Below are 25585 nucleotides of genomic sequence, written 5' to 3'. Positions count from 1 at the left end.
GAATATTTGTGGTGGACAAAAACTAAATTAATGTCAAAGAACCCCTCCCCACTGACCATATTTAGCTCAAAGGACACCACTTTCAGGAATCACTTGGTGCAAGTGGTCATGTCGCAAATACAACAAGAATTTTTCAGTTAGTCAAGATAGTAACAGACCAATAAAAAATTTAAAAAAAAGGGTTTGGGAATGTACCGTATTTCTCTTAAGATTATTTTTTTTTTCTTTCTCTAAGATAATGCAGCACTGCACAGACCACGGCCACGGACGCATGCAAGACGATTACAGATCAGCCACAAGCCATGTCATAGATTTATTTCTCCATACAACAGCGACATAACAACATCACGACCAGATTCATCAATATCACAATGCAGCAGTCAGGTCGCACCACAACATAGTTTTGTTGCACAAGGAAGTCAACGAAGACTTGTTGTCATAGAACGAGTATCCAAACCAACGTATACAGGAAGTTGTTCATGGAGAAACTATTATCAGCACTAGTGATACAGTAATCCAACACATTACGACTGCCCAAGATGTTTTGAGTTTTAAAAGCCCAGAATACCCAGTTTCAATGTTTAAAGGAAAAGTCAAGGCTAACAACATAATACTCCCAGATGAAAGAGCTCAGCAAATGTACAAAATAATAATAATATTTTATTAGCCTTTGGAGCGGCAAACAAAGAAAAGAAAACAACCAAATCATACATATTTGAAAAAGGAAAGAAGAAAAATCACATTAAATTCAAACTTTCTTTTCTATACTTATACAATTGAGTAATAAATACTCTAACTTCCTTGGATACAATTTTCCCCAAATTATTGTTGACTTTCCACAATATGTCGCTAAAAAGTACATTAAACTTAAAATTAATTCCTCCAGAAAGAAAGTTATTAATAAGTGTTGGGTCTACTTCAAGGTTTTGAACTTTGTACATGAAATCTCCATAAAATTTGTGTCTTAAATGATAAGTTGCTTTGCATAGTTGAACTCTGGTGACCTTGCCCTTTGTTATATAATATAATTCCCTTTATCATAGTTTGTTTCATAATTAATTTTGAATACAAACAAGTTTTGGGGTTGAACCAACAGTGGGGAATCAGTCTACCGAATGTTCTTAAAAGATGTAAATATCTTACAAAAACATTGGTGCCTTATTTGTTTAATTATTTTAAGGAACATAATTTCCAGCTTTATTGAAAGTAATTGAGATATTTTAGAATAAAAACAAATGTTTCATTGCAAAAAAAAGTGCTGCATTTAGATGCGAATAGATTCATAAAACATGCAAGATAACAGAAAAATTTAGCTGGCTTTAGTCCAAGTACTTTGTACAGGTGTCTGTCAAAAAAGGAATGATTCACTGAGACAAATATGAACTGCCTCATTGTGTGACTACTGTATTATATGAAAAGTAAAAAAAAAAACACCCTTTATGAATAGCTATCATGTTGCAAGCTCTGCTTTGTATGCAAATCAACTTAAATAGTTGGTGTCCAGTGGAGGGAGAAGTCAACAGTACTGTTGCCTCCTGAGAAACTACATCTTCAAACACTGCAATCTCTGAAGTGTGTTTTTAAACTAGTATTATAAAAACTATCATTCTGTTCTAATAGCTGAAACAAATTCCTGTGAGTTTTCATTTGTCGAATGAACTGTTTGTCAAATACAGAATACATATATTATAGAATAATTTTCTTTTTAAAATGTGGATGAAATGTTTTGCTTTTAATGTATTTTTTATGTATTGTTTTTGATTTGATAACTTTGAACTAAACAGATTTTCTATTAGCTTCAGATCTTGATCAAAGTTAGACACCCAGTTCATAGGAGTGCTTATATTGATTTTCTGACATCTTGTTTTCTGTAAAGATTTTATTGGTAGGTTTGCAAATGTGTATCAGACTGTGCAATCTCTCCATGAGTTGGTTTTGAAACCCAGTATGGGATTCTGAGATACATTACCAAGGATATTATTACAAGATAAATCATTTGCTTCATTGAACACATACAACAATGCATATTTCCACTGAGATAAGTGACCTTTGATGTGTATCACCAGTGATCAGTCAAGTAGAAACAGTCAAAATATTTTATCAGATTTTCTCAATTTTTGCATGATATTTTCATACAGGACATCTGTTGTTCAAACTCAGGGAAGATTTTATACTGATGAATAAGGTGACCAAGTTTGATAAAGTTTGGAATAGAATTAGTAAAGTTATTATGCACACTAACAATTATTAACGACGACGACAACAACAACAACGACAACACTGGACAAAATTTTACCTACGGGCAAAGTAAAAATGCAATTTACAGTTTTTTATACATTTTTGTATCACTTTTCATTTTTCAGAAATTCAACCTTTCGTCAGTTTATGTTGTCCATCTTTATTCTTCAGCAAAGGATTGCGAGTAAAGTTTGACATGTCCACTGTTGTAAGAAAATGACTTCAAAATTTACAACATGGTAGCATACTTGTAAAATAGTTGTCATGGCAACAGAACTGAAAATATTCGTGTTTTTCTGCCAAATGCTCAATTTTTTGTATATTTTACACAATTTATCAATGAGAGTAGGTTATACAGGTGATATATATAACCTGTTGACCACAAAATAAGTGTCATTTTTATGCATTTTCATCAATATAATTATATGCACACCATAAATTCGAACTAATTCGCATCAGTATTTCTCACAACAGTGGATATGATGTCACACTATACCTATAATCCTTTGCTGGAGAATCACGATAGCGGACTACACAATACGATATAAAAAAACTGTAAATAGAATTCTACATTCTACAAAATTCCAAAGACATTCATGAAAGTGTATTGAGCAACCTTAATGGTTTGAAACCATAACAGATGATATAATCAGAGAAATAACAATCCATGTTGAGTATCACATCCTGCATGACAGATACGGTACTTCGAGTTAAACTTTGCAACGAAGGGTCAGAATTAGGGGCTCTAGCTTTATTTGTAACTGACTAATAAATAAGAACACAAATACCACAGTGTCTATTTTTGTGAGAATGTACTTTTTATTGTAAATATGTACAAATAAAAGTAAAAGTTATCTTTTCACAAGAATAAATACATATCAATGCATCCGACTTCTTTGAGTTATACTACTGTAAAAACTGTATTAGAAACCGCGGCTTCTATTAAAATGTTACAAAGGGGGATGCAGCTCTTATGAGAATTTTTGGTTCTCAATTATTCAAAAAGAATGGATGCAGCTCTAATACAGATTTTACAAAAAATACAAGTAACAAATAAAGATGATATCTGACAACCAGACATGTGCAGAGAATGGGAGTCATTGTGGCTGCTCAAATAGTTTGACATTTTGTCTAAACACATTTCACCCATATTAGTATGGGACCAATATCTTATGTGGCTGCGACGACCACTGCCCTTTAAAAAACAAGTCCATGAATTTGCACACCATGACCTTGCATATTATGTTCAGAGTAACAGCAAGGTGACACTTGTTGAATGGTAAAAACAGCTTTCATGCGCCTTCGGTTTTAATTTCCCCCTCACATGGGAGATGATTATTTACACCTTTGGAATTCAAGAATTATTTTTAGTCCTCATCTGAGTCCAGTGATTGCTGATTGGCTGCGGCACTGACATTGACTACTGTCACTAAATCTTCCTTGCCAGATGCTAACCTCTCTCCTGAAAGTAGAATATAGTCACTTTAAAGTTTCACTCTTAGGTACATATTTTTTTTGTACATTGTACGCCAAGAATATTAGCAAATACTGTACTGTAAAATCATTAATTTTTGCTGAAAGAATGATTCAGTGAAAATAAAATCCAGCTAAAATAAAGTATTTTACAGTATTTGGTGTATTAGAAGCACAACTCCAAAGAAAGTGCAAATAACCCTAAAAATTGCATTTGGTGTTCACTAAATCATTAAAAACAGAACAAGTATTTCTGCAACAATTTTACTAGTCTACTGGGGGCTGGAAAATAACTATCAAGTATTTTGTTTCCAGTGGCATGCCTTGCCAATCGTTCTGTGCATGTATATTGCTGCCAAATACCGGGTATTCACATGTGCATAGTAAGTTGCACTCACGAGTGTTTACAGTCCCGAAAATCGGAGTCTAACCTTTTTTGTTGAGTAATGAAGCGATGATGCGTTGAAAGAAAAATAGAGGCTTGAACCAAAAGAAACAAATAATTTATACCCGTCTTCTCTCTTGTCCTTCTACCTTCCATGGTTGCACTTACATTTTTAGCAACTAGAAAACCAAAACATCATAACTTACTTATCAGCTCAGCTATAGCCCTCTGTGTCCGCCTTTCTAATTTTTCTAACTTTTTGGAAACATCTCTTTTTAAATCCCTAGAAAACGGAAAAATACAAGTAAGTGGCAGTAACTGAAGTGTCAAATAAGACAGGAATTATAGAACTCAACCATGAGGGTAAGTTTGCCCTCTAACAGAACTAAATTTGTTGGGAATGCTCAATGAAATATTTGAAAAGATGAGACGTGAATCTGTCAAATGTCAACAAAGGGAGAAACCAATCAAAGTGTATATGTATATGAGTAATGGTTAAAAACACATGAAACTAAAACCAACATGGCCGCCAGCAGGCCATCTTGAATCAAACCACAACACCAAATAATGTGCATCAGTGACCCACCATGTTTGATGTTCATACTTTGACAAGACGCGTGTTTGAACATTTTTGTTTTATTTATATTTTTAAAAAGAAAATGGCTTTTAGTCAATCAAAACATGACCAAACTAAAAGTAATTGACACACATATGTACACATTACATCAGATGCTTGTATTAACATTGAATAAAATCGGAGAATATCTGAAAAACGGCAAGAAACATTATGAATCAAATTGAAAAATTAATGATGTGAATCAAGTAACCCACCATGAGTTATGTCAATACTAAGTTTGAATGAAATGGATCCTGGCATCCCTGAGAAACAGTTGATGACATGTTCAAATGAGTTTGTTTTTTTTGGCACAAAAATGGCCATCAGCCAGTCAAAGGTGACCAGAACAAAAAAAAACAAAACAATTGACATAAATAAGTCTCCTACTATGACTTGTTTTTCTAAAAGATTTAAACAAAATAAGGTCCAGAAATGTCCAAAAAATTACAATGGTTACACATAACCACATAAAGAGACAGACTCTAGTAAACCACCTTACCAATCTGGTTTCCTTGGAGCTAAATTCATCAGATCAACTTCTTCCACCACTGGTTCTGGTTTAGCAGCTTCCAACTGGTCTTTAATGTGCTCTTCAACTGAGGGTAAAGACAGTGATTTTATATTAAGGATTGAAGGTGCCGAGCTAGTAAAAATGGCCGAAATTTAAAAGTAATAACAATTCTTGAAATTTTTCTGAGTGAAAAGTTCCAACAAGTGAGACGAAGAGCAAATTAAAAAGTGGGCATACCTAAACTAGTTGCCATAGGAAACAATGAGTAAGTTTTGGAGGCTATTTTGAATTAAAAATTCATCAAAATACATAAAATTGAGATTCATAAATCCAAAACTATCAAATAGCCACTGTCAGAAATGTGCAACATGTGTACATAAAGAATGATACTTTAAAATCAGTACAAAAAGCCACGGGGTAACCCAAATTTTTGGCCCCCGGCCAAATTAAATGATCCCTGGCCAATAAGACATTAATTTACATGTTTTTCTCACATATTTTTATATATTTAACGCTCCTGGCCAATGTACGTAAAATGCGTAAGTGAATTGACCGACAAGTTACCATGACTCAACAGTACTATAGAGATATTTCGCGATGGGAGTCCTTCGTGGTCGGTAATATTTACGAAAATTGTTGCCACTTTTCCAACAAATCCAAAATCACTCGATAATTTTGTTTACTTTACATTTGTACTATGATTACATTTGAAGTTTTGATAATTTTCATGCATACTTGTACACCCACAAAAATACCCCCAGGATAAGAGAATTTAGTATATAGCCTTGACAAAAAAGCATTATTTTTATTATTATTATTTTTCGATCTGCGTAATTTTATGTGGAAATCCTAATAAGATTTAATGTACAGTTCACAACTAACGATTTTGCAATATTAGAGGTTGTGAACTTGTCCATGGAGGCTGCAAATTGCAATTTTTTTATAAAGATTGTGTTCACTGACATTTATTTTGTATTTTTTTTTTACTGGTGTGACTACAGTGACTGTGTAGTGTACTCGGCAGTTTTTTTTGTCTTTTATTGTCAGTTGTTAAATAGGTATGTTATTTCCATATTGCAGTATATCGTAGACGATACTTGTATAATTTGTTTTCCCAGCATAAATATCGGATTGTTCAGAAGCATGAGATTGTAATGTACATTTCGTTCATTAATGTTGTTTGATGACGCTTTCTCCATGGCCTTCAGAGTCCCATGTTGACTATGTCCAGGCCCATTTACTTACTTGTTGTCAGTGTCTGACTGGTATATACAAAATACGACAAAGTAAACGTCAGAATATTAAAAAAATACCCCTAAAAATCAGTTGCCTATGCCAGGAGAGCCGCAGAACCAAAACAATCTGTCAGCCGTCGCCGTCCACAGCAGTGATATGATATTACACATCGAAATCGAGAATCGCAAGTGTAGACATATAGCATAGAAATGAACATTAAATACATCTATCCCGGCCAGCAATCCAATCATCAATCGTCATGAGTGATGTAACTGGTATTTCCATCTATTTGCTTCTATTCCCCCACCATACTAAAATGCTCAAGTGAATGTTGTCAAATTCGCGAGTGTGCGTATTTTCGTACAGTGGCGTGAACATTGCTACAATCCAAGACGTGCTGAACAAGATGTCCATTCTGGGCTAGTACTATTGACAAATCCAGTATAACATTGTTATGTCTCTAGACTCGCAACAAATTCGAAACAAAAGAAACATTCCGATCCAAACAACCTGCATCCCGTTGTGTCGTCATAGGAAGCGCTGTCCCAGCATGGTGAAGAAGACGTCGACCTGCAGCGTCAATGACCTGCGTCCTTGAAAATCCAGTCTAAACGCCATTGAGTTTCCAAGCGATTTTCACCAAATCTTCTATGATTTTTGAATAATATCATTAATTCAGTTCAGCGGTTAGATGGCTTATTTATAAGAGACGCTCGAGAAACAAAATTGACAATGTAAATCACTCTGGCGACAAAAAATCAGCGATAATAGCCAAAGGGGTGAGGAACTGAATTTTAAAAACATATTTTAGATGTATGCCATTCAATTTGGCCGAGGGCCATTGGCGGGGCGCCAGAGATTCAGGTTACCCGAAGCCACGGGTGGGGTGGGGTGGTCGGTTTAGTGGGCCTTTTTAAATATGGTACAATGCAACAGAGAAGATGGAGCTTCTATTAAAATGGTACAATGTAACGCAAGGGATGGGGCTTCTATTAAAGCATCTACACACATAAGAAATGTTGAATTTTTGGTTCTCAGCAGTCAGTGCCATGGTCGTCACACTGCATCAAGTTCGATATGGAAGCCATAGCGATGTATACATTATTTGTTTATGCAGAATTTGAACACTCGCTGTGCGATAGGTTTTCAAACCAGTAGTGACAATCGGACCTCTGTGAAAAATGTAACATGTACAATGTAGAAGAATAATCTAGAGCAAATAACTCCCATTCTTCATTCGCAGCCGATCACTGTAAAAAAATGCTTTGATCATTCTGATAGAAAACAATCAAATCAAACAATCAGGAAAAGCACTTGTCTAGAAAAAGAGTTTAACTTCTGGAAATTGTTAAAATAATAATATTTTGCGACATGAGCAAGACTATTTGAGAGATAACAGCAAACTAAAACTACACATACCTTTTTCTGGCTGTGCTCTTTCAGCAACAGCATCCTTTAGACTCTCATTTTCGGGTTTGTAATTTTTAAATATTGGTTGCCTAGAACAAGATTACAGCTGCAGGTAGTCAGTAGGAACACATTTCACACATGTACAGTTTTACAGACTCAACAAGAACACAGATTTATGGATTGTTCTTAAAATGTAAATAAAGAATAAATATTTCTAAAATTAAATAAAAAAATTCAAGGGGGGGGGGAAGCTGTGATGCTAATTTAATGCAATGATAATTGGGTTCTTTTGTCTCCATGTTCGATCGCATACAAAGTTTATGTAAACATACTCCTCACTAAACAATGCTTAAATATATATAATAATTGAACAGGACTCTAAAACATGTACCCAAGTGAAATAAGAATTGATGTAGCTTATGGCAATGGAAATAGCAGAATGTCAAATTGCCAAAAAGGTTGCACTTTCTTTAATACACACTCACTGAACAGTATTTGCCATGGTACAGTGGTGAGGCAATTGTCAAATTAAAAGACCTTGGAAAGCAAGGAAATAGTTGAGGGCCACTACCGTAAAATGGTCAAGGAAGAACCATTCAATTGAAAGTACCTTATTTCTTTATTGCCTTCCTCTGCCTCTCCAGCAATCTTCTTCTCTGGGGGTTCAGAATCACCTGTTTCCTGTAATTAAAAGGAAAACGTATCATCTACCTATAAGCACTACATGGACATACCATAGTACTTTGTTCAATAATGATTTTAATAGCAGGTATATACTGAACACATACACGTACTAAAACATCCATTGCATTGAAGTTAAATACAGTACACTTGTACATCCTATATGTAAGTTAGTAGTCTCTGCTGTGATTCAAATTTAAAACCAAGTTGCATGCCAGGATTTCAGGTTGTCCAGATGATAAAATTATCAACCAGATTCAGATTCACAGTGAAAGAATGACCTCGATCTGCTCCATAGGTTTCACATCATATTAGATTAATTGGTAACATCTTTGTCGAACTGTATTTCAGTAGGTTGATTATCCATTTTGGCAGATGATGGTTCCACATTTTTTATTGCCAAAGCTGCATTCTGTCTGACTGATCAGCCATTTTGGCAGTTGGCATCAAGCATAATCTTGACCAAACAAAATCAATAGTAGGGTCACTAATGAGCTGATGATGAGAAACAATCAAATTTTGGTTTTATACATACTATGTTGCATGATGATTATGTGGATAAAATAAAAAATTGAAAAAGAAGTGTATACTGTATATATTACTATATCATTGTTTGTATCACACCTATTGTCTCACAAGTTTATTCGTCCACATACATTTTTGTTGTACCAACTCACCAAAACTTGCTAGGTATTAACCAGCAACAAGATCCGAGCAATAAACTGTATATACCATACTCGTTTCACTCAACACCCAGGCTACTCAACTTAAACAATCACTCGAAAAACTTTTGGAAGAAAAATTGTAAAATGAGTTGCATCGTCATTGATTTCCAAATTACAATGCCGAAACAGAAATGATCACAGAAAATACTTGCATTTCATTACAATATCATTTGGATAGAATCAGAATCAAAAGTCAAGAGATCCATCTTTATCTGTGTTGTGGAATATTTTTGATTGAATGCAAACAACTTGATGCAAAGGAATTTCCGCCATGTTTTTATTGCAGAATTTGACCTCAACATCACACCTGACACACTTTCACACTCAAACAAAATGGACAACATCTTGCACATCCACCACGACATTTTCCTGCACAATACCATAATGCTGACCAAAGGCAATGGGATAAATGTGAATTGGAACGAATTGACTGTGAATCACCTCGTCACGCCTCAGAATTGGTTGTGTTCTGGAGTGTGCCAATGACAAAACAGCAGAACTTATTATAATACAGGTATATTTGTAAATTGTATGTTGTTTTACATGGTAAACTACTGGAATGTATATCATATCACTACTTCTAGGATAATTCAGAATGTTTGCTGACGATGAACTAGGTGGAAGAGTACAGACACAGCATAAATACCTTCAAATAAGAACATTTGGAAAAACTTTCCAATGTACCCCTCACCCCTTGGTTTAACTCTAACAGTATCCGGAGAAGTGGGCCAGTTACGGGGTGAGCCAGCAAATTCGTCGGTGAAGTGGGACAGTAGGAAAAGTGGGCCAGTTATTTGATTACCCCCCTAATACGATAGACACGGCGAATATCAACCAATATTTAGTTGTACTATGTCAAAAACAACTTGTACAGACGCAACCAACACCTACCGATTTTTAGTCAAGTCTTTTTAATCAACGTCACCATGAAATGCACATTTGTTTGGCATTCACCTGCGTGTACCAGCCTGAGCGGTACGTAGATACTTATAGTTGCTCAACAACAATGTCTTCATCATATCATCCGATTGCTTTTTGTATGCATCACAAATGTGGATGCATACAGCATACGCAATTTAGCGTAAATACTACCAAGTCTACTACATTCTAAAAATATGGCTTTTTTTGGTATAAATACATAATTCATTGTTGCAAATAATTTGTAATCACTCACAATATCTGTTAATATTATTTTAATATTTTTATTGTGACATTTGAGTTCCAGATTTCGCCCATGCTTGTACCGTATGTACTCTAATTTAGGCGTCCCTCTAATTTAGGCGTCCCCCAAAGGTCAAACCTAACAAAAGAATTCTAATTTAGGCGTCACCCAAAGGTCAAACCTAACAAAAGAATTCCAATTTAGGCGTCACCCAAAGGTCAAACCTAACAAAAGAATTTTAATTTAGGCGTCACCCAAAGGTCAAACCTAACAAAAGAATTCTAATTTAGGCGTCACCCAAAGGTCAAACCTAACAAAAGAATTCTAATTTAGGCGTCACCCAATATCTGTTAATATTATTTTAATATTTTTATTGTGACATTTGAGTTCCAGATTTCGCCCATGCTTGTACCGTATGTACTCTAATTTAGGCGTCCCTCTAATTTAGGCGTCCCCCAAAGGTCAAACCTAACAAAAGAATTCTAATTTAGGAGTCACCCAAAGGTCAAACCTAACAAAAGAATTCCAATTTAGGCGTCACCCAAAGGTCAAACCTAACAAAAGAATTTTAATTTAGGCGTCACCCAAAGGTCAAACCTAACAAAAGAATTCTAATTTAGGCGTCACCCAAAGGTCAAACCTAACAAAAGAATTCTAATTTAGGCGTCACCCAAAGGTCAAACCTAACAAAAGAATTCTAATTTAGGCGTCCCCCAACGGTCAAACCTAACAAAAGAATTCTAATTTAGGCGTCCCCCAACGGTCAAACCTAACAAAAGAATTCTAATTTAGGCGTCACCCAAAGGTCAAACCTAACAAAAGAATTCTAATTTAGGCGTCACCCAAAGGTCAAACCTAACAAAAGAATTCTAATTTAGGCGTCACCCAAAGGTCAAACCTAACAAAAGAATTCTAATTTAGGCGTCACCCAAAGGTCAAACCTAACAAAAGAATTCTAATTTAGGCGTCACCCAAAGGTCAAACCTAACAAAAGAATTCTAATTTAGGCGTCCCCCAAAGGTTAAACCTAACAAAAGAATTCTAATTTAGGCGTTACCCAAAGGTCAAACCTAACAAAAGAATTCCAATTTAGGCGTCACCCAAAGGTCAAACCCAACAAAAGAATTCTAATTTAGGCGTCACCCAAAGGTCAAACCTAACAAAAGAATTCCAATTTAGGCGTCACCCAAAGGTCAAACCTAACAAAAGAATTCTAATTTAGGAGTCACCCAAAGGTCAAACCTAACAAAAGAATTCTAATTTAGGCGTCACCCAAAGGTTAAACCTAACAAAAGAATTCTAATTTAGGAGTCACCCAAAGGTCAAACCTAACAAAAGAATTCTAATTTAGGAGTCACCCAAAGGTCAAACCTAACAAAAGAATTTTAATTTAGGCGTCCCCAAAGGTCAAACCTAACAAAAGAATTCTAATTTATGCGTCACCCAAAGGTCAAACCTAACAAAAGAATTCTAATTTAGGCGTCCCCCAAAGGTCAAACCTAACAAAAGAATTTTAATTTAGGCGTCACCCAAAGGTCAAACCTAACAAAAGAATTCCAATTTAGGCATCACCCAAAGGTCAAACCCAACAAAAGAATTCTAATTTAGGCGTCACCCAAAGGTCAAACCTAACAAAAGAATTCCAATTTAGGCGTCCCCCAAAGGTCAAACCTAACAAAAGAATTCCAATTTAGGCGTCCCCAAAGGTCAAACCTAACAAAAGAATTCTAATTTAGGCGTCACCCAAAGGTCAAACCTAACAAAAGAATTCCAATTTAGGCGTCACCCAAAGGTCAAACCTAACAAAAGAATTCCAATTTAGGCATCCCCCAAAGGTCAAACCTAACAAAAGAATTCTAATTTAGGAGTCACCCAAAGGTCAAACCTAACAAAAGAATTCTAATTTAGGCGTCACCCAAAGGTAAAACCTAACAAAAGAATTCTAATTTAGGCGTCACCCAAAGGTCAAACCTAACAAAAGAATTCTAATTTAGGCGTCACCCAAAAGTCAAACCTAACAAAAGAATTCTAATTTAGGCGTCACCCAAAGGTCAAACCTAACAAAAGAATTCTTATGTAGGAGTCACCCAAACCTGAAATTGTACACAATGTATCGAAGTTGTAAAGTGGACTAAGCTAAGAACATGTGTTAAATTTCCCGGTCAAATCCAGACAGCTTGACTTCCTGTTAGAAAGGCACTTTCTTTGTTTCAGACCTAGTACATCAAGTGTGAATTACCAATCCATGCAAACGAAAAACAACTTCACAATTTTGGTTGAGCGATGATCACATGGGCACAGCAGTGTTCTCCCCAAAGCGTTTTAGCGTAGCGGGGCCGCTACTCCATTATTTATGTCGCTACTCTGAGAGATTGCCCGCTACTCTGTGGCATTTCCTGTTACTCTTTGTTTTAGCTTGTTAATACACGTGCGAATCTGTTAGTCAGCGTCATCAGCGTCCGGTACTGTGAGCCAAATCAGGTGTGAATGGAAACATGTCAGTGATTACGCAAAGACAATGGACTAATACAGCTTCGTACTTCGACAATAAACACTTTCGCCCTATTTAATTGGGGTAATAGCGAGTATTTTCTCAGTAGCATATTTGGCTGGAAGAAGCAACGATGTCAAACAGCAGAAATATTACGTTGTGGTTCCGCGTAGAACGCCCTGCTGGGCCCCTGGTTGCGAGCGATAAACCCACCAGCAACGCGGTCACCGGTACCCCTGTCGGCAGTGGTACTAAACGTGTCCAAGATGATGTTACAACGAAAAGTGCAAAAAAATAAACTCTAGATTTGATGCACAATGGACAACAAAATATACGTGGCTGAGAGAAACATCCGATGGCAAAGGTAAAAAAAGTATTTATTTGTAGCGTTTTACTTGGAAGCGAGTTTTGACCTAGTTTAGTAAATTTTTGTATGGCTTCATTTTTTGCCGATCGTCGAAACATTTTTTTGGAAACGACCTTCTTTCTGGAAGTTCAAAAATTGTTGGCTACGATTTATCAAAGTAACTAATACTAGTATTGTGTTTTGAAATAGTTGGGTAAAGTTTATCGTGGCAATTTTTAAGTTTAGCGACTTTTCAAAATGGCGGCAATTTGTTTATTTTCGTGTTCATCGTGACGATATTTTTTAAATACAAGTATTGATTCGCTCCTATTTCTTATCTTTTAGGAATGCTGTGACACATATGTGGAAAATTCAACTTAAAAACATCCAGAAATAGTTCTTTGGTATGGAATTCTATGCCATGTATAACTATTACGAAATATGCTATCGATAAACACGCACACTCGGAGATGCGCAAGAAGGCCATGTCATTTAATAGAAGTGGGAAGCAAAGAAAATCACGGCGTTCTCAAAAGCTGCAGATCACTGGGCTTCCATGAAAGTCCGAAAAATCAACATTACATAGAAATCACACAGCAGCAGATTCATTTAATCTTCTACATAAATTTGTTAAAAAATAAAGACACATTTTCATCCATGCAAGCCTGTCATTATTGTTTTCTTTATCTTCAGACAAATGCTAATGATATGTAAATTATATGCAAATTAGCCGCCACTCTGATACATTTTTCTGGGGAGAACACTGCACAGTCATATACCGGTATCGTATTTTGTTCGATCTCCGATGTACATGTACTGCCATAGTTGGTATGATGCAAAGCGACTTATCTAAAAGTCTGATAGCTTCTAACTAAACGACGTCATGGCTAATTAAAACAAGAAAATTTAGTGAACGCAGTACACCAAAGGAGCTTATGGCGTCTGGATGCAAAAGAAAAACGCACGAGACAAAACAATGCCATTTCAATGAAGTACCAATCAAAGGAATTTACATTTATCATTTCTTGTTAATATTCATTCCCAGTTTTATGTTCGTATTATATTTCTTCCAAGTGTTACACAGCAATGATTTTTGTACCTACAAAGCATCAAAGGCATACCGCGTCTGGTGTTTTGATTAACTGTCGCGTGAGCGAGTATGTAATTTTAGTGCGTCTGCAGCGGTCACTGGAGTGTCTAGGAAAGTGTCTGGGGATGTTGCTAAGTCCCTCGGTAATTACCTACCGGGTGCGGAAGTTAGGTGTATGTAAATATTTTGCGCATGCTGTAAATTCTTTCTAAATGTAATGTTGTTGACATTAAATGTGGAAAACAGATAGTTCTCATTCTAAAAAACGATTACAGACCACTATATATTTTTGCTTTTTTTTACCTCTCAGTCTCACGAATTCATCGCGTGAGAAAGGACCGCCTTAATGTGTTAGTTTGTGCATCGTTTGACAGGAGGTCACATTAACATCCAATCAAAACGCCGCTTTCACGCACTTCTATTGCAACATATTGCGGAGTGTTTGAGCACAATTTTTGGTACAGTTGGCAAAACAAATCTCGGTTGTACGATTAAAAACAAGATTGTTTAAAATACATTTATCCCGGATTAATCGTAACTCTCGACTGAACGATGAGGCCAGTTACTTTCAAATAATTGAGTATGAATTATCTCTCGCCTCTCGTGCTAGGCATACAGTCCCGAAAGCTGGCCATCGGATACTCGTTTACCAAGTCTGACACTGATAACCGCTGCCGGGGTGGTTTCTTGACATCGTTTCTCGAGTCTGGCACGTACCTGTGATAAACACTTTTGTTTTTATGGTATAAATATAGGACCAATATAGTTGATGAATCACTCTTTCTCGCATCGTGATGCACAACGCCACTCGACAATGAATTCTATTACAAATTATTTTGCCAAACGTCCTACAGAAGATAATCCAGGCACTCCACCGCCTAATGTGGACGATGTTTGAACTCCGGGAATTTTTCTTAATTATTTTACCGTGATATCATGCACACTATTTTGTTTTAATTTTTCATAAAATTTTGATAATATACTTTTTTTTTTAAATCACTAACCTGACAGTTGTATTGAAAACTGTAATAATAAATTTTCATGTCAAGTACAAAAAAATGTGTTGATCACTGCTTGTTTATTTTGTATATAAAGTTTACATTTACATGAATAAATCACCTGGTTCTTCATCAGTATATGTCTTGTTCCATTTTGTTGACAATCCTTCTAAAAGAATTCCTGTTCCAATTAACACTCAACCAGAAGGTATATATTCTTGATGCCCCACATTCCACAAACCAAAAAGGTGCAAATAAAAAAAATCATACTTGTTTGACCCTATGACCCTTGAATAGGCGCCACTTGCAACAAATTGTGCTAAATGTATTCTAATTTTGGCGGCCATGGAGAATTGAAATGTTGCAAAAAGGACGCCTAAAGTAGGGTATCTATGGTACTTTATAATACGTCTTTTAATAAACGCTTGTAACACCAATTATGTGATAAATTGGATTGTGAATAATAGAAAAAATATATTATTACGTGGAATATAGTGGCATGTTAGACTACTAGTCTTTTATAATAAGCACTTGTAACACCAATTATGTGATAAATTGAATTGTGAATAATAGAAAAAATATATTATTACGTGGAATATAATGGCATGTTAGACTACTAGTCTTTTATAATAAGCACTTGTAACACCAATTACCGGTACATGATAAATACGAATTGTGAATAAAAGAAAAAATAGATTATTACATGGGATAAAATGGCATGTTGCAATTTTTTAATTTTATTTTGTTGTATTGCAACACAGTGAACTGTCGCTAAATTACGGCTCTCTGAATCAAAACAAAAATCGTGACTTATTGGGGTCTATGACTTACCGTGGGGCCATGTGAAGGGGGGGGGGGTTATATGTTGAAAACAGATAAAAATTACATATTTGTAGATCAAACTCAGTGAACAAATTTGTGCATAGGCCTACCCGTAAACCACTTCTTGAAATAAAACTCATCAAACAAAACACGTTGGTTTGATTTATGGTAAACATGTGTTTCGAATTGTATGGAAATAGCGGGGTAAATAGCAACGCAAACCCTCGGAATTAACGCTCGACAAATCAAGTCACGTAGATGCCGTCGCATCGATCCCTCAAAACATTGGCAAAACTACTATTTCCGAATAATACTATTTACAACTCATACCAAAGGATACATTCAAAGTTATTAGAAAGTGTGTAGAGTGGTTTCAATGCTTATTAAGAAAGTAAAATGTAGTAGACTTTCATTGGGCAAAACTTGGGTTTTCACTCGACTCGTCATACTTTGTTTCGTAGAGGGACAGTGTTTGGTAGTAAAACAGGGTTCTCCTCACAATGGATGGGGCCGTCCGGCACTCAGAATTAGCGACCGGCACACATGGCTGCCGTCTGGCACTATTGTTTTTGTCCATGACACAACGAAAGCGCTGGAAGACAAAAGAATGTTTGAGAGGGGCGGATAATCAAAGCTTGAGTTGTGTCACTAATTAAAAAAACAATAGGCGTGAAACTCAACTCAACGAGTTGGCGACGTAAGAGGCCCAGTGGCAATCGACATTATTAAGCGTGAAACCATAGCACGACGGTAACGCATTGAAGTTGCCCGGTCTGAGTGGAGGCCCGATGTCAAGTTTACAAGAAAACAAGTGTCCCCGCTTTCAATGACATGATAAACGATCTTTTTATTTTATCCGTGAAGCCGATAAAATGACATACTTGCAACAATTGAATTTTCCTGTCAATCAAGTCAAATCTATTGAAAATGAGTGGATAAAAACACAGCAATCGTGGTGAACTGCATCATTTTATGATTGTCCAGCCAGAGAGAATATGCTCCAATATGCTCAAGTTCATTACATTCAGCAAACGTAAGAAACCCAGCAAAGAAAATGAAGATCAAAGAAAGCTTAGAAAGAACTCCCATGTGCTGAGAGTATTGGAGACACATTAAATATAATTCGAAATTACTTAGCTGAAAACTAATTATGCAAATCAGAAAATTAATATGACCAGATTTGAGTGTAAAACTAATGAGGTCTGCGCAATGTAACAGAAAATCTATGTCTACAAGTTTAATTGAAATGTGATTAGAACCAAAAAATTATGAATTATTATGCTTATTAGGGAATTAATATGAACAGATTTTTACCCCAAACTAATTAGGTTTGTACATTGTCCTAGAGCATCTTTGTACTAAGTTTCATTGAAATGGAATAATTAGTACCGTGAAAACTCCAACATTTCGACCCCTCTAAAAATTCGACCGCCTATTTATTTGCCGGGTTTTCGGTGTTTTATTTACCTCCAAATTTTCGACTCTACTAAAAATTGCCGACTCATTCTTATTCGAAAATTGCGACCAGTTTTAGTTTTCCCCAAAACGAAAAAAAAAAAACGATGTGAGCGTTCAAACGGGACCTTCCTCGAAGGCATGAATCCGGGTTTCTGATTGACTGAGAGATTTTTATTTTATTGGTAACGAAAATATATTCTAAATAAACGAAGTTTCAAATAAAAACGAACACAAAAATCTCGGGATGCTGCGTTTCTGAATTGTTGATTATTACTGTACTCAGTATTGATTATAATAATGTACACAAAATAAATTTGTTGAATGGTTATGAAATACAAATAAAAGTCAACTTAGTTTCATCGTAAGCGAATGATTCCGGTCTCGTATAAACGTTTGATGCTGTAGGATATCCGCCATGTTTTCTTAGGTCAAATAGGTCAAATCGCTAATTAACCAATCAAAAAGCTGGATGATGCAAACGTGTTCAAATTACCATAGCTTATTTAAATATGTTAATGTTATTGAACGCAATGCGGAAGAGATTGATGTTGTAGTACGATATTTTGGCTTGGATTTTGATGCGAAAACGGCATGATTTTTTTTAAATAAAAAAATTAGTTGTTTTTAAAAAATAAACTGGTCATCTGAAGAATAATTTAACATTGTTCACAGTGATAACAGCTCATTCTCGAAAGGAAGCTTACCCGCTCACGCTAGTCACGATAAAAATCATACACGTGTACTCTTGAATAGACAAACGTCAATGACTACGGTAAAACTTAGACTCTATTTTAGCCGACAGGATTGATTGAAATGTCCGAAAAATGATGCCAAAATACACCTTAAAAGTCCCATTTTATTTTCTTAAATCCCATTTTATTTTTTAATCCAAGGGCGAATTTACGGCAGAATTTGGTCCCTCAAATAAGGGACACGTGAGCTTTGATTCTAACCGGATACATTGCACTGGGTCGGGGAGATAGTTTGCTAAACTTCCATGCATCTTTTGTCCAATGGGTACCTGTACTTCGAACATTCGCAAGTTTTTCTAGGTAGTGCGAGACAGCTTTGTCTTTTGACCTATTAGTTTTGTGCTGACCTCTTCTCCGCGTCTTGATGTTTTGTTTTGCTTGTCATAATACTCACTGATTGATGACTTTGTTTAGATTTTGAGTTACAACTCGGCCACGACCTTTGCTTTTACCGTGAAACATGAGGAAGTTTACGTCAATTGACGGACATTGCATTTTTTAAAAACTAATGAAGCACACTGTCTATCATCCCCATTTTTTCATTTGCTGATTTCTATTCTGAAAAATTCGACCGTCCAAAAATGCACCTTAATTTTGACTCTAAAAACACGTCACATATCTAACACCAATTATTTAAAACCGGTCGAGCACGAGGGCACGAGCCGTGGCTTTACTGTCGTTATGGTGGTGAAGGGATGCCAATTGTGTCAAAAATTCAACATGCACCCATTTGATCGTGATACATGGAATGTAACTGCATGTAAATGAATTCGTCTGAGTAGCATAAAGGACCTCCAGCAGGCATCAGCCCACAAAACGCCGTGAAACGTGAGATGACATCCGCTACCAGCCAAAACAACGGCGAAGTTATTCAAACCAAAGTGAAAGAAGATGCCATCACCTCTGCGTTTAAAGTTATGTATTATCTTGCCAAGCGTCGTATACCGCATTCAACAAACTTTGAACCAGTGCTGAATTTATTATCTCAACTTGGAATGTCCGTGAAAGCAGATTTACACACAGGAATCTCACCACACTGGTCGGGCCTGACCGGCACTCAAAGTTAGTGACCACCATGAAAATGGTTCCGACCAGGACTATTGTTCGATTGTTATTATAATTATGTACCGATCGACACGCATCCTGCCAGTCATGGATTATAATTTGTAAACAATAGACCTCGTCGACAATACGTAGCGGCTAGTCAATTTTGTGAAATTAGCACCTATTTGTTTGAAAGTAAATACTTTCTGCGATAGACATAGTCTGTAGATTGAAAGCTACAATTCTTTTAAAATCAATTTCATCTCGATATAACATGGTCAAAGCAGAGTTCACGATCTGACAGTTTATGCTACTCAAGAAAAAAATCAATGTGTTTATTGCGTGATTTGGTAAAATACATTTGAACAGTTATCATCCGGATTCATGTAAAAACTCTTCTTTCAAGACCTATTTTACCTTTTAAAAATTGCTAATCACTTCTTTCGAAAATCATCATGTAGTTTTTAACTGAAATCGATGTTAACACATCGTGCTACAACATCACTTCACTTCCGCAATGTAATTTTTATGATCACTACCATTCGGAAAACTTTACCATGCGGTACTCTGATTAGTTAATGGAATTATTAACCCATCGGGTCAAAAGACACATGTCGGTCAACTAATACATCACAAACATCATGACGGGCTGTGTTTTTTACCGAAGCGATCAAGCGATCAAAAAATAACCACTCCCGATAAAACTAAGTCAAAGTTTACTTTTACTTCATATCAAAAAACGAAGTAAAATTTTTTTTGCTTGGCATCATGACTGAGTAAGAGGTGTATAACATCGTGAAGTAAGTTCGATTTTTTGAAAGAGAATGTGGAGTAAATAAGATCGTGATATTCCTGGCTGAAACGTTTCAAATGCGTTTTATTTAACTTTTTTACAATAGACATTAATATTGCAACAATAATTTATTTGTTTCTGTTTTTTAGTCTGCAGCATTCGCATTTCGAATATATTTAATTTTTAAATTCAAACGCTTCTAAATTGTGAAACATAATGTCTTAATTGCGATCGAACTCATTAATATTCATTGATAGTTAATATTCATATAGGTCATTAATATTTATGACCGACCTGCACTCACGTTGGGCTAGCGAGATCCCTGTTTACTCGTCAGTAAGAGTGTCGCATATTGCAGCGAGAGATCCATGCACGAAATGATAATTATTTTATCATCAATGCTAAAAGACAAAACAATCAACGAGCTGAAGCAGTCAGAGTTTTATTCAATTATGCTGACGAGATCACCGATGTGAGTGTCGGCAAACAATTAACATTAAACTGTAGGTACTCAACTGGACATTTATGTGTAAAATTTTTGAAGATGGTCGAGCCACTGAAACCAGACGCTGACGACATTAATACTGTAACATTTAACGCAGAAAACATCACCAGGCACGTGACAACGTATTTCCGGAAAAATGAGCTCGATTTCGAGAAATTGGTTGGCGTGGGAACAGACGGCGCTGCTGTTATGACCAGCAAGCAATCTGGTGTTGTAAAACCATTGCAGAAAATAGCTACTACTGCAATCGGAATTCACAGTTGTGTGCACCGTTTGCAACTAGCATCATCACAAGCCGCAAATACAGTACCGTACGTAAAGAAATTCGTGTTGATTTTACGTCAATTATATGACTATTTTGACACCAGTGCTGTTCGATCTGCGGGACTCAGTGCTATTCAGACTACGCTACAAGAGCAAGAACTAAAATTATTTCAACCATCATCTACACGCTGGCTCAGTGACGATCTGTCAGTAACCAGATTGAAGAATATTTTTGCTTCCGTGTTGATGAGTCTTGACTGTGAAGGAGAGGAATGCAGTGATGCAAAAGAAGTTGAACTCTAAAATCTTATGTTGTCCTGGCGCTTCATTGCTACAATGTTGCTAATGTGCGACCTCTTGCCACACGTGCGCAGGCTTTCTAAGGCATTTCAAGCCAGCAAGTTTGAATATAGTAGTATGAAACCATTGTTCCGTTCTACAATTACTATAATATCCAACATGAAGCACAACGCCAGCAAAAACCTGCAGCAGTTACCCGACTTGATCAACAGATTGCAACAATCTGATATCACAGTGAAAACACGTGCCAATGATGCAATTTTTCAAGAACAGTGTCCGAAGGAAGTACATTGATCGCAAACATCGAACAACGATTCCTAGACAAAGATAGCGGTATCCTCTGACATTTTAGTATATTCAACCCCGATAGTTTACACCAAGATAGCTAGACTACATATGGCAACGCCGATGTGAGAGAACTGTCTCGTCATTTTCTCCAACGCGAGGAGCAGCCTGACATTACAGCAGACGCGTGAATGAAGTTATTTAAAGGACACCATTTTACACCTACCAGATCTGAAACCTAGCGCCGTCGTCGATGTCTTATGTACAACACCATCGCTGTAATTCGGATTTCCAAAGATCGTCTTGCCAAGATATATCGCATTCTGCTATGCCATACCGCCAGCTCTGAGAGAACTTTTTCCCAATTAAAATTGGTAAAAACAATTCCACAAAATCGCCTGGGTCACGACAGTCTTGACAGTTTAATTAGAATTGGTGTTGACGGTTCATCTGTGAACACGGTCCATCTGTGGACACATACAACTATTCAAGTGCCGTGAAGAGATGAGTGGAGATGAAAAATAGACGCATATCGTTGAAGTAGTAAGCGTGTAGATTTCAACAAACCAATTTGACTGCCTTTATTACAAAATATTACGAATTTTTTCACACTTTAATATTTTCGTTTGGCTACAACATTTTTTTTAAAACAAAAAATACAAACATTAAATTTCCAGTAGCTATTGATTTTTCTCAAAACAAAAATACAGAAACTAAGTTATAGATGTACTTTTTTTGAAACAATATTTTATTTTGGCTGAATTCATAAAACAACATTAATTTAAAAAAATATTTCATATTGTAACTGTAGTAATTATTTTGTGCCTTCAATTTGTTATGCATCATGTCTTCAAAGATGATTTGTTTGTGTATTATTTATCCTGTGTTGTGTTGTAATCTTCCATACTGTATAATAAATATCATTACATATGACTTGTCTTCTCGCTAGTATTTTGACTCCTGTTGAAAGAAATACTCATTCCCTGTGGCCATTTTAAATATTAACGAGTTCATGCATATTAATGAGCTCATGAATATTCATATCGTCCAACACTCTCTGTCTGCTGGGGAGAACCCTGGTAAAAAATATGCTTTCTGCTATTCAGAAACTTTCAGGTTTCCCGTGCCATTTTTCAAAATAAAATTGGTCAATACAAAATAAATGAACAGTAATATATAGTAGAGAGAAGCGATGCAATGCGATGAGTGAGTGAATCCGGTCATTTGACATGCGTTATTTATTTGCGGGATTAAGCTACAAACGTTATTGTTTTGGCTCAGAGGGGCTTAGCCGAAGTGCACATTCCCGGGATTTTCGTTACTTGTAAATTATTTTTTAAAAAGCTGTTTCTTCTTGAAATAAAAATGTGATTTAATAAAAAAAAACAAGGTCGTATAGGTATACACATGTAAGTCACCGTTTAATAAAAGAAAAAAACATAGTTGAACTCTGGTGACCTTGCCCTTTGTTATATAATATAATTCCCTTTATCATAGTTTGTTTCAATATAAATATGCATTGTCATTATTAATTTTGAATACAAACAAGTTTTGAGGTTGAACCAACAGTGGGGAATCAGTCTACCGAATGTCCTTTAAAGATGTAAATATCTTACAAAAACATTGGTGCCTTATTTGTTTAATTATTTTAAGGGACATAATTTCTAGCTTTATTCAAAGTAATTCAGATATTTTATTATTAAAACAAATGCCTCATCGCAAAAAAAAGTGCTGCATTTAGACGTGAATAGATTGATAAAACATGCAAGATAACAGAAAATCTTAGCTGGCTTTTGTCCAAGTATTTTGTACAGGTGTCTGTCAAAAATTAATGATTCACTGAGACAAATATGAACTGCCTCATTGTGTGACTACTGTATTATATGAAAAGTAAAAAAAAACACCCTTTATGAATAGCTATCATGTTACAAGCTCTGCTTTGTATGCAAATCAACTTAAATAGTTAGTTGGTGTCCAGTGGAGGGAGAAGTCAACAGTACTGTTGCCTCCTGAGAATCTACATCTTCAAACTCTGCAATCTTTGAAGTGCATTTTTAAACCAGTATTATAAAAACACTATCATTCTGTTTTAATAGCTGAAACATATTCCTGTGTGTTTTCATTTGTCGAATGAACTGTTTGTCAAATACAGAATACATATATTTTAGAACAACTTTCTTTTTAAAATGTGGATGAAATGTTTTGCTTTTTTATGTATTTTTTATGTATTGTTTTTGATTTGATAACTTCGAACTAAACAGATTTTCTATTAGCTTCAGATCTTGATTAAAGTTTGGCACCCAGTTCATAGGAGTGCTTATATTGATTTTCTTGTTTTCTGTAAAGATTTTATTGGAAGGTTTGCAAATGTGTATCAGACTGTGCAATCTCTCCATGAGTTGGATTTGAAACCCAGTATGCGATTCTGAGATACATTACTAAGGATATTATTACAAGATAAATTATTTGCTTCATTGAACACATACAACAATGCACATTTCCACTGAGATCAGTGACCTTTGATGTGTATCACCAGTGATCAGTCAAGTAGAAACAGTCAAAATATTTTATCAGATTTTCTCAATTTTTGCATGATATTTTGATACAGGACATCTGTTGTTCAAACTCAGGGAAGACTTTATACTGATGAATAAGGTGATCAAGTTTGATAAAGTTTGGAATAGAATTAGTAAAGTTATTATGCACACAATAACAATTATTAACGACGGCGACGACGACGACAACAACAACAACGACAACAACACCGGACAAAATGTTTCCCTTAATATACCTTTCCCTTCCATCTTTGATGGTACGGGCAAGGTAAAAATGAAAAAAAAATCACCACGAAAGTCTACCACATCCTTAAAATAGTAACTGGACCACTTTGTAACTGGCCACTTTTCCAGCTGGCCCAATTCGTAACTGGCAACCTATCTTGTATTCACTCTCACCCTCCCGCCCCTCCCCCCTTATTCAGTTGTATATGCCCCTCTTAGATAACTGCGAGTGTTCTCAAGAGGGACATGTACAATTAATTTGAGGGGGCAATAGAGGGTGACGGTCGGGTTAAAATTAGGATCAGAAGTGGGGGACATGAGAAAGTCTTACCGAACATTTTTCTGCCAGGCGAGAGCACAGGGAGCCCACGAACTATAATCAACTGTAATACGCAGTCTCTATGAGCGGGGGGGGGGGGTTATCGGCTGGTATCTAGTGTAAGAAATAGACATTGGCGAAATTTGAAGAAGCAACTAATATTCTTCAACCTGGTATTTTTTTTATATTTTATTTTTCATTCTTTTCGTCTGTTTTTTCGAGTTTAAAAAATGTGAGCTGGCTGGAGCCTTCATCCCTTGTCTATTTCTTACACTAGATACCAGCCGATGCCCCCCGCCCCCGTTCATAGAGACTGCGTATTACAGTTGATTATAGTTCCTGGGCTCCCTGTGGCGAGAGTCTCTCAACAACAGACTGGCCAGGCAATGTTGGATACATACTATTTTAATAACAAAAACAACACAACTACAATGGTTGCGAGGAAGTACAAGGAAATAGAATCAACCAGGACGTGGTAGATGCAGTAGTTTATGTGACGTACCTCTATTTCCCCTTGGTGTTTCCTCCGTAAAGCCTTCAAACGCTCTTTTCTCTTCAATGCTTCCTCTTGTAAAGAACCCACTCCGGCCATTTTGTTTTACCTACAGCACTGCATCTCGGGTAATTCTGTTTGTCAATGGGGAGGGACAGGGCCAGATTAAAAAAAATGATATATAGAAACAAATACAACCCCGGCTTTCTTTAATAAAGCATTTCTTAATTATAGCAAAAAACAACCTCCCCAAACTAACACCACCATTTCGTCATTTCGTACGACAGAAATATATCAAAATTCACCTTCAACCTTTGAGCTTTGGATTATCCCATTCTTTCATCGGAAAAACATTGCACGCTTCTTTAGTTTTTGTTTGGTTAAGTTGTTCTATAATTCTCGCTGTGT

At 36.0% G+C, this 25585-nt stretch overlaps 2 protein-coding genes and 1 long non-coding RNA gene across 3 annotated transcripts in view; 2 read left to right on the top strand and 1 right to left on the bottom strand.

Annotated features, from left to right (window-relative positions):
* LOC102802172 (cyclic nucleotide-binding domain-containing protein 2-like) overlaps positions 1-3114 on the top strand; it is a 31351-nt gene extending 28237 nt beyond the window's left edge. Inside the window, exon 12 of the mRNA XM_085495112.1 lies at positions 236-3114. Coding sequence (XP_085351238.1) covers positions 236-504 — 269 coding nt within the window. The 3' untranslated portion in view covers positions 505-3114. The remainder of the gene's footprint in view (positions 1-235) is intronic.
* On the bottom strand, positions 3036-25448 carry LOC100366631 (coiled-coil domain-containing protein 12-like). Its single transcript, XM_002740622.4, has 6 exons — positions 25187-25448; positions 8480-8550; positions 7879-7958; positions 5212-5308; positions 4303-4379; positions 3036-3700 (listed from the first exon to the last, which is right to left on the bottom strand). The coding sequence occupies exons 1-6, from the start codon at positions 25274-25276 to the stop codon at positions 3606-3608; spliced, it is 510 nt and encodes a 169-aa protein (XP_002740668.2). The 5' UTR covers positions 25277-25448; the 3' UTR covers positions 3036-3605.
* Positions 13150-13931, top strand: LOC146729841 (uncharacterized). Its single transcript, XR_014928000.1, has 2 exons — positions 13150-13292; positions 13620-13931. It is a non-coding gene; the product is annotated as an uncharacterized LOC146729841 (long non-coding RNA).
* Positions 25449-25585: the final 137 nt, after the last annotated feature.

Source organism: Saccoglossus kowalevskii, chromosome 21 (assembly GCF_978046115.1).
Source record: "Saccoglossus kowalevskii chromosome 21, keSacKowa6.1, whole genome shotgun sequence".
NCBI classification, from domain to species: Eukaryota; Metazoa; Hemichordata; class Enteropneusta; family Harrimaniidae; genus Saccoglossus; species Saccoglossus kowalevskii.
The sequence above is the reverse complement of the archived record's forward strand: the minus strand, read 5'-3'. Positions and strand labels throughout refer to the sequence as shown.

Bases quoted from the DNA above. Each gene is read 5' to 3' on its own strand.
- LOC100366631 (XM_002740622.4), bottom strand. From the start codon at position 25,276: ATGGCCGGAGTGGGTTCTTTACAAGAGGAAGCATTGAAGAGAAAAGAG. The intron at 8,551-25,186 runs GTACGTCACATA...TTTTAATTACAG, and splicing joins AACACCAAGGGGAAATAGAG to GAAACAGGTGATTCTGAACC. The intron at 4,380-5,211 runs GTAAGGTGGTTT...TCCGTTTTCTAG, and splicing joins GCTCCAAGGAAACCAGATTG to GGATTTAAAAAGAGATGTTT.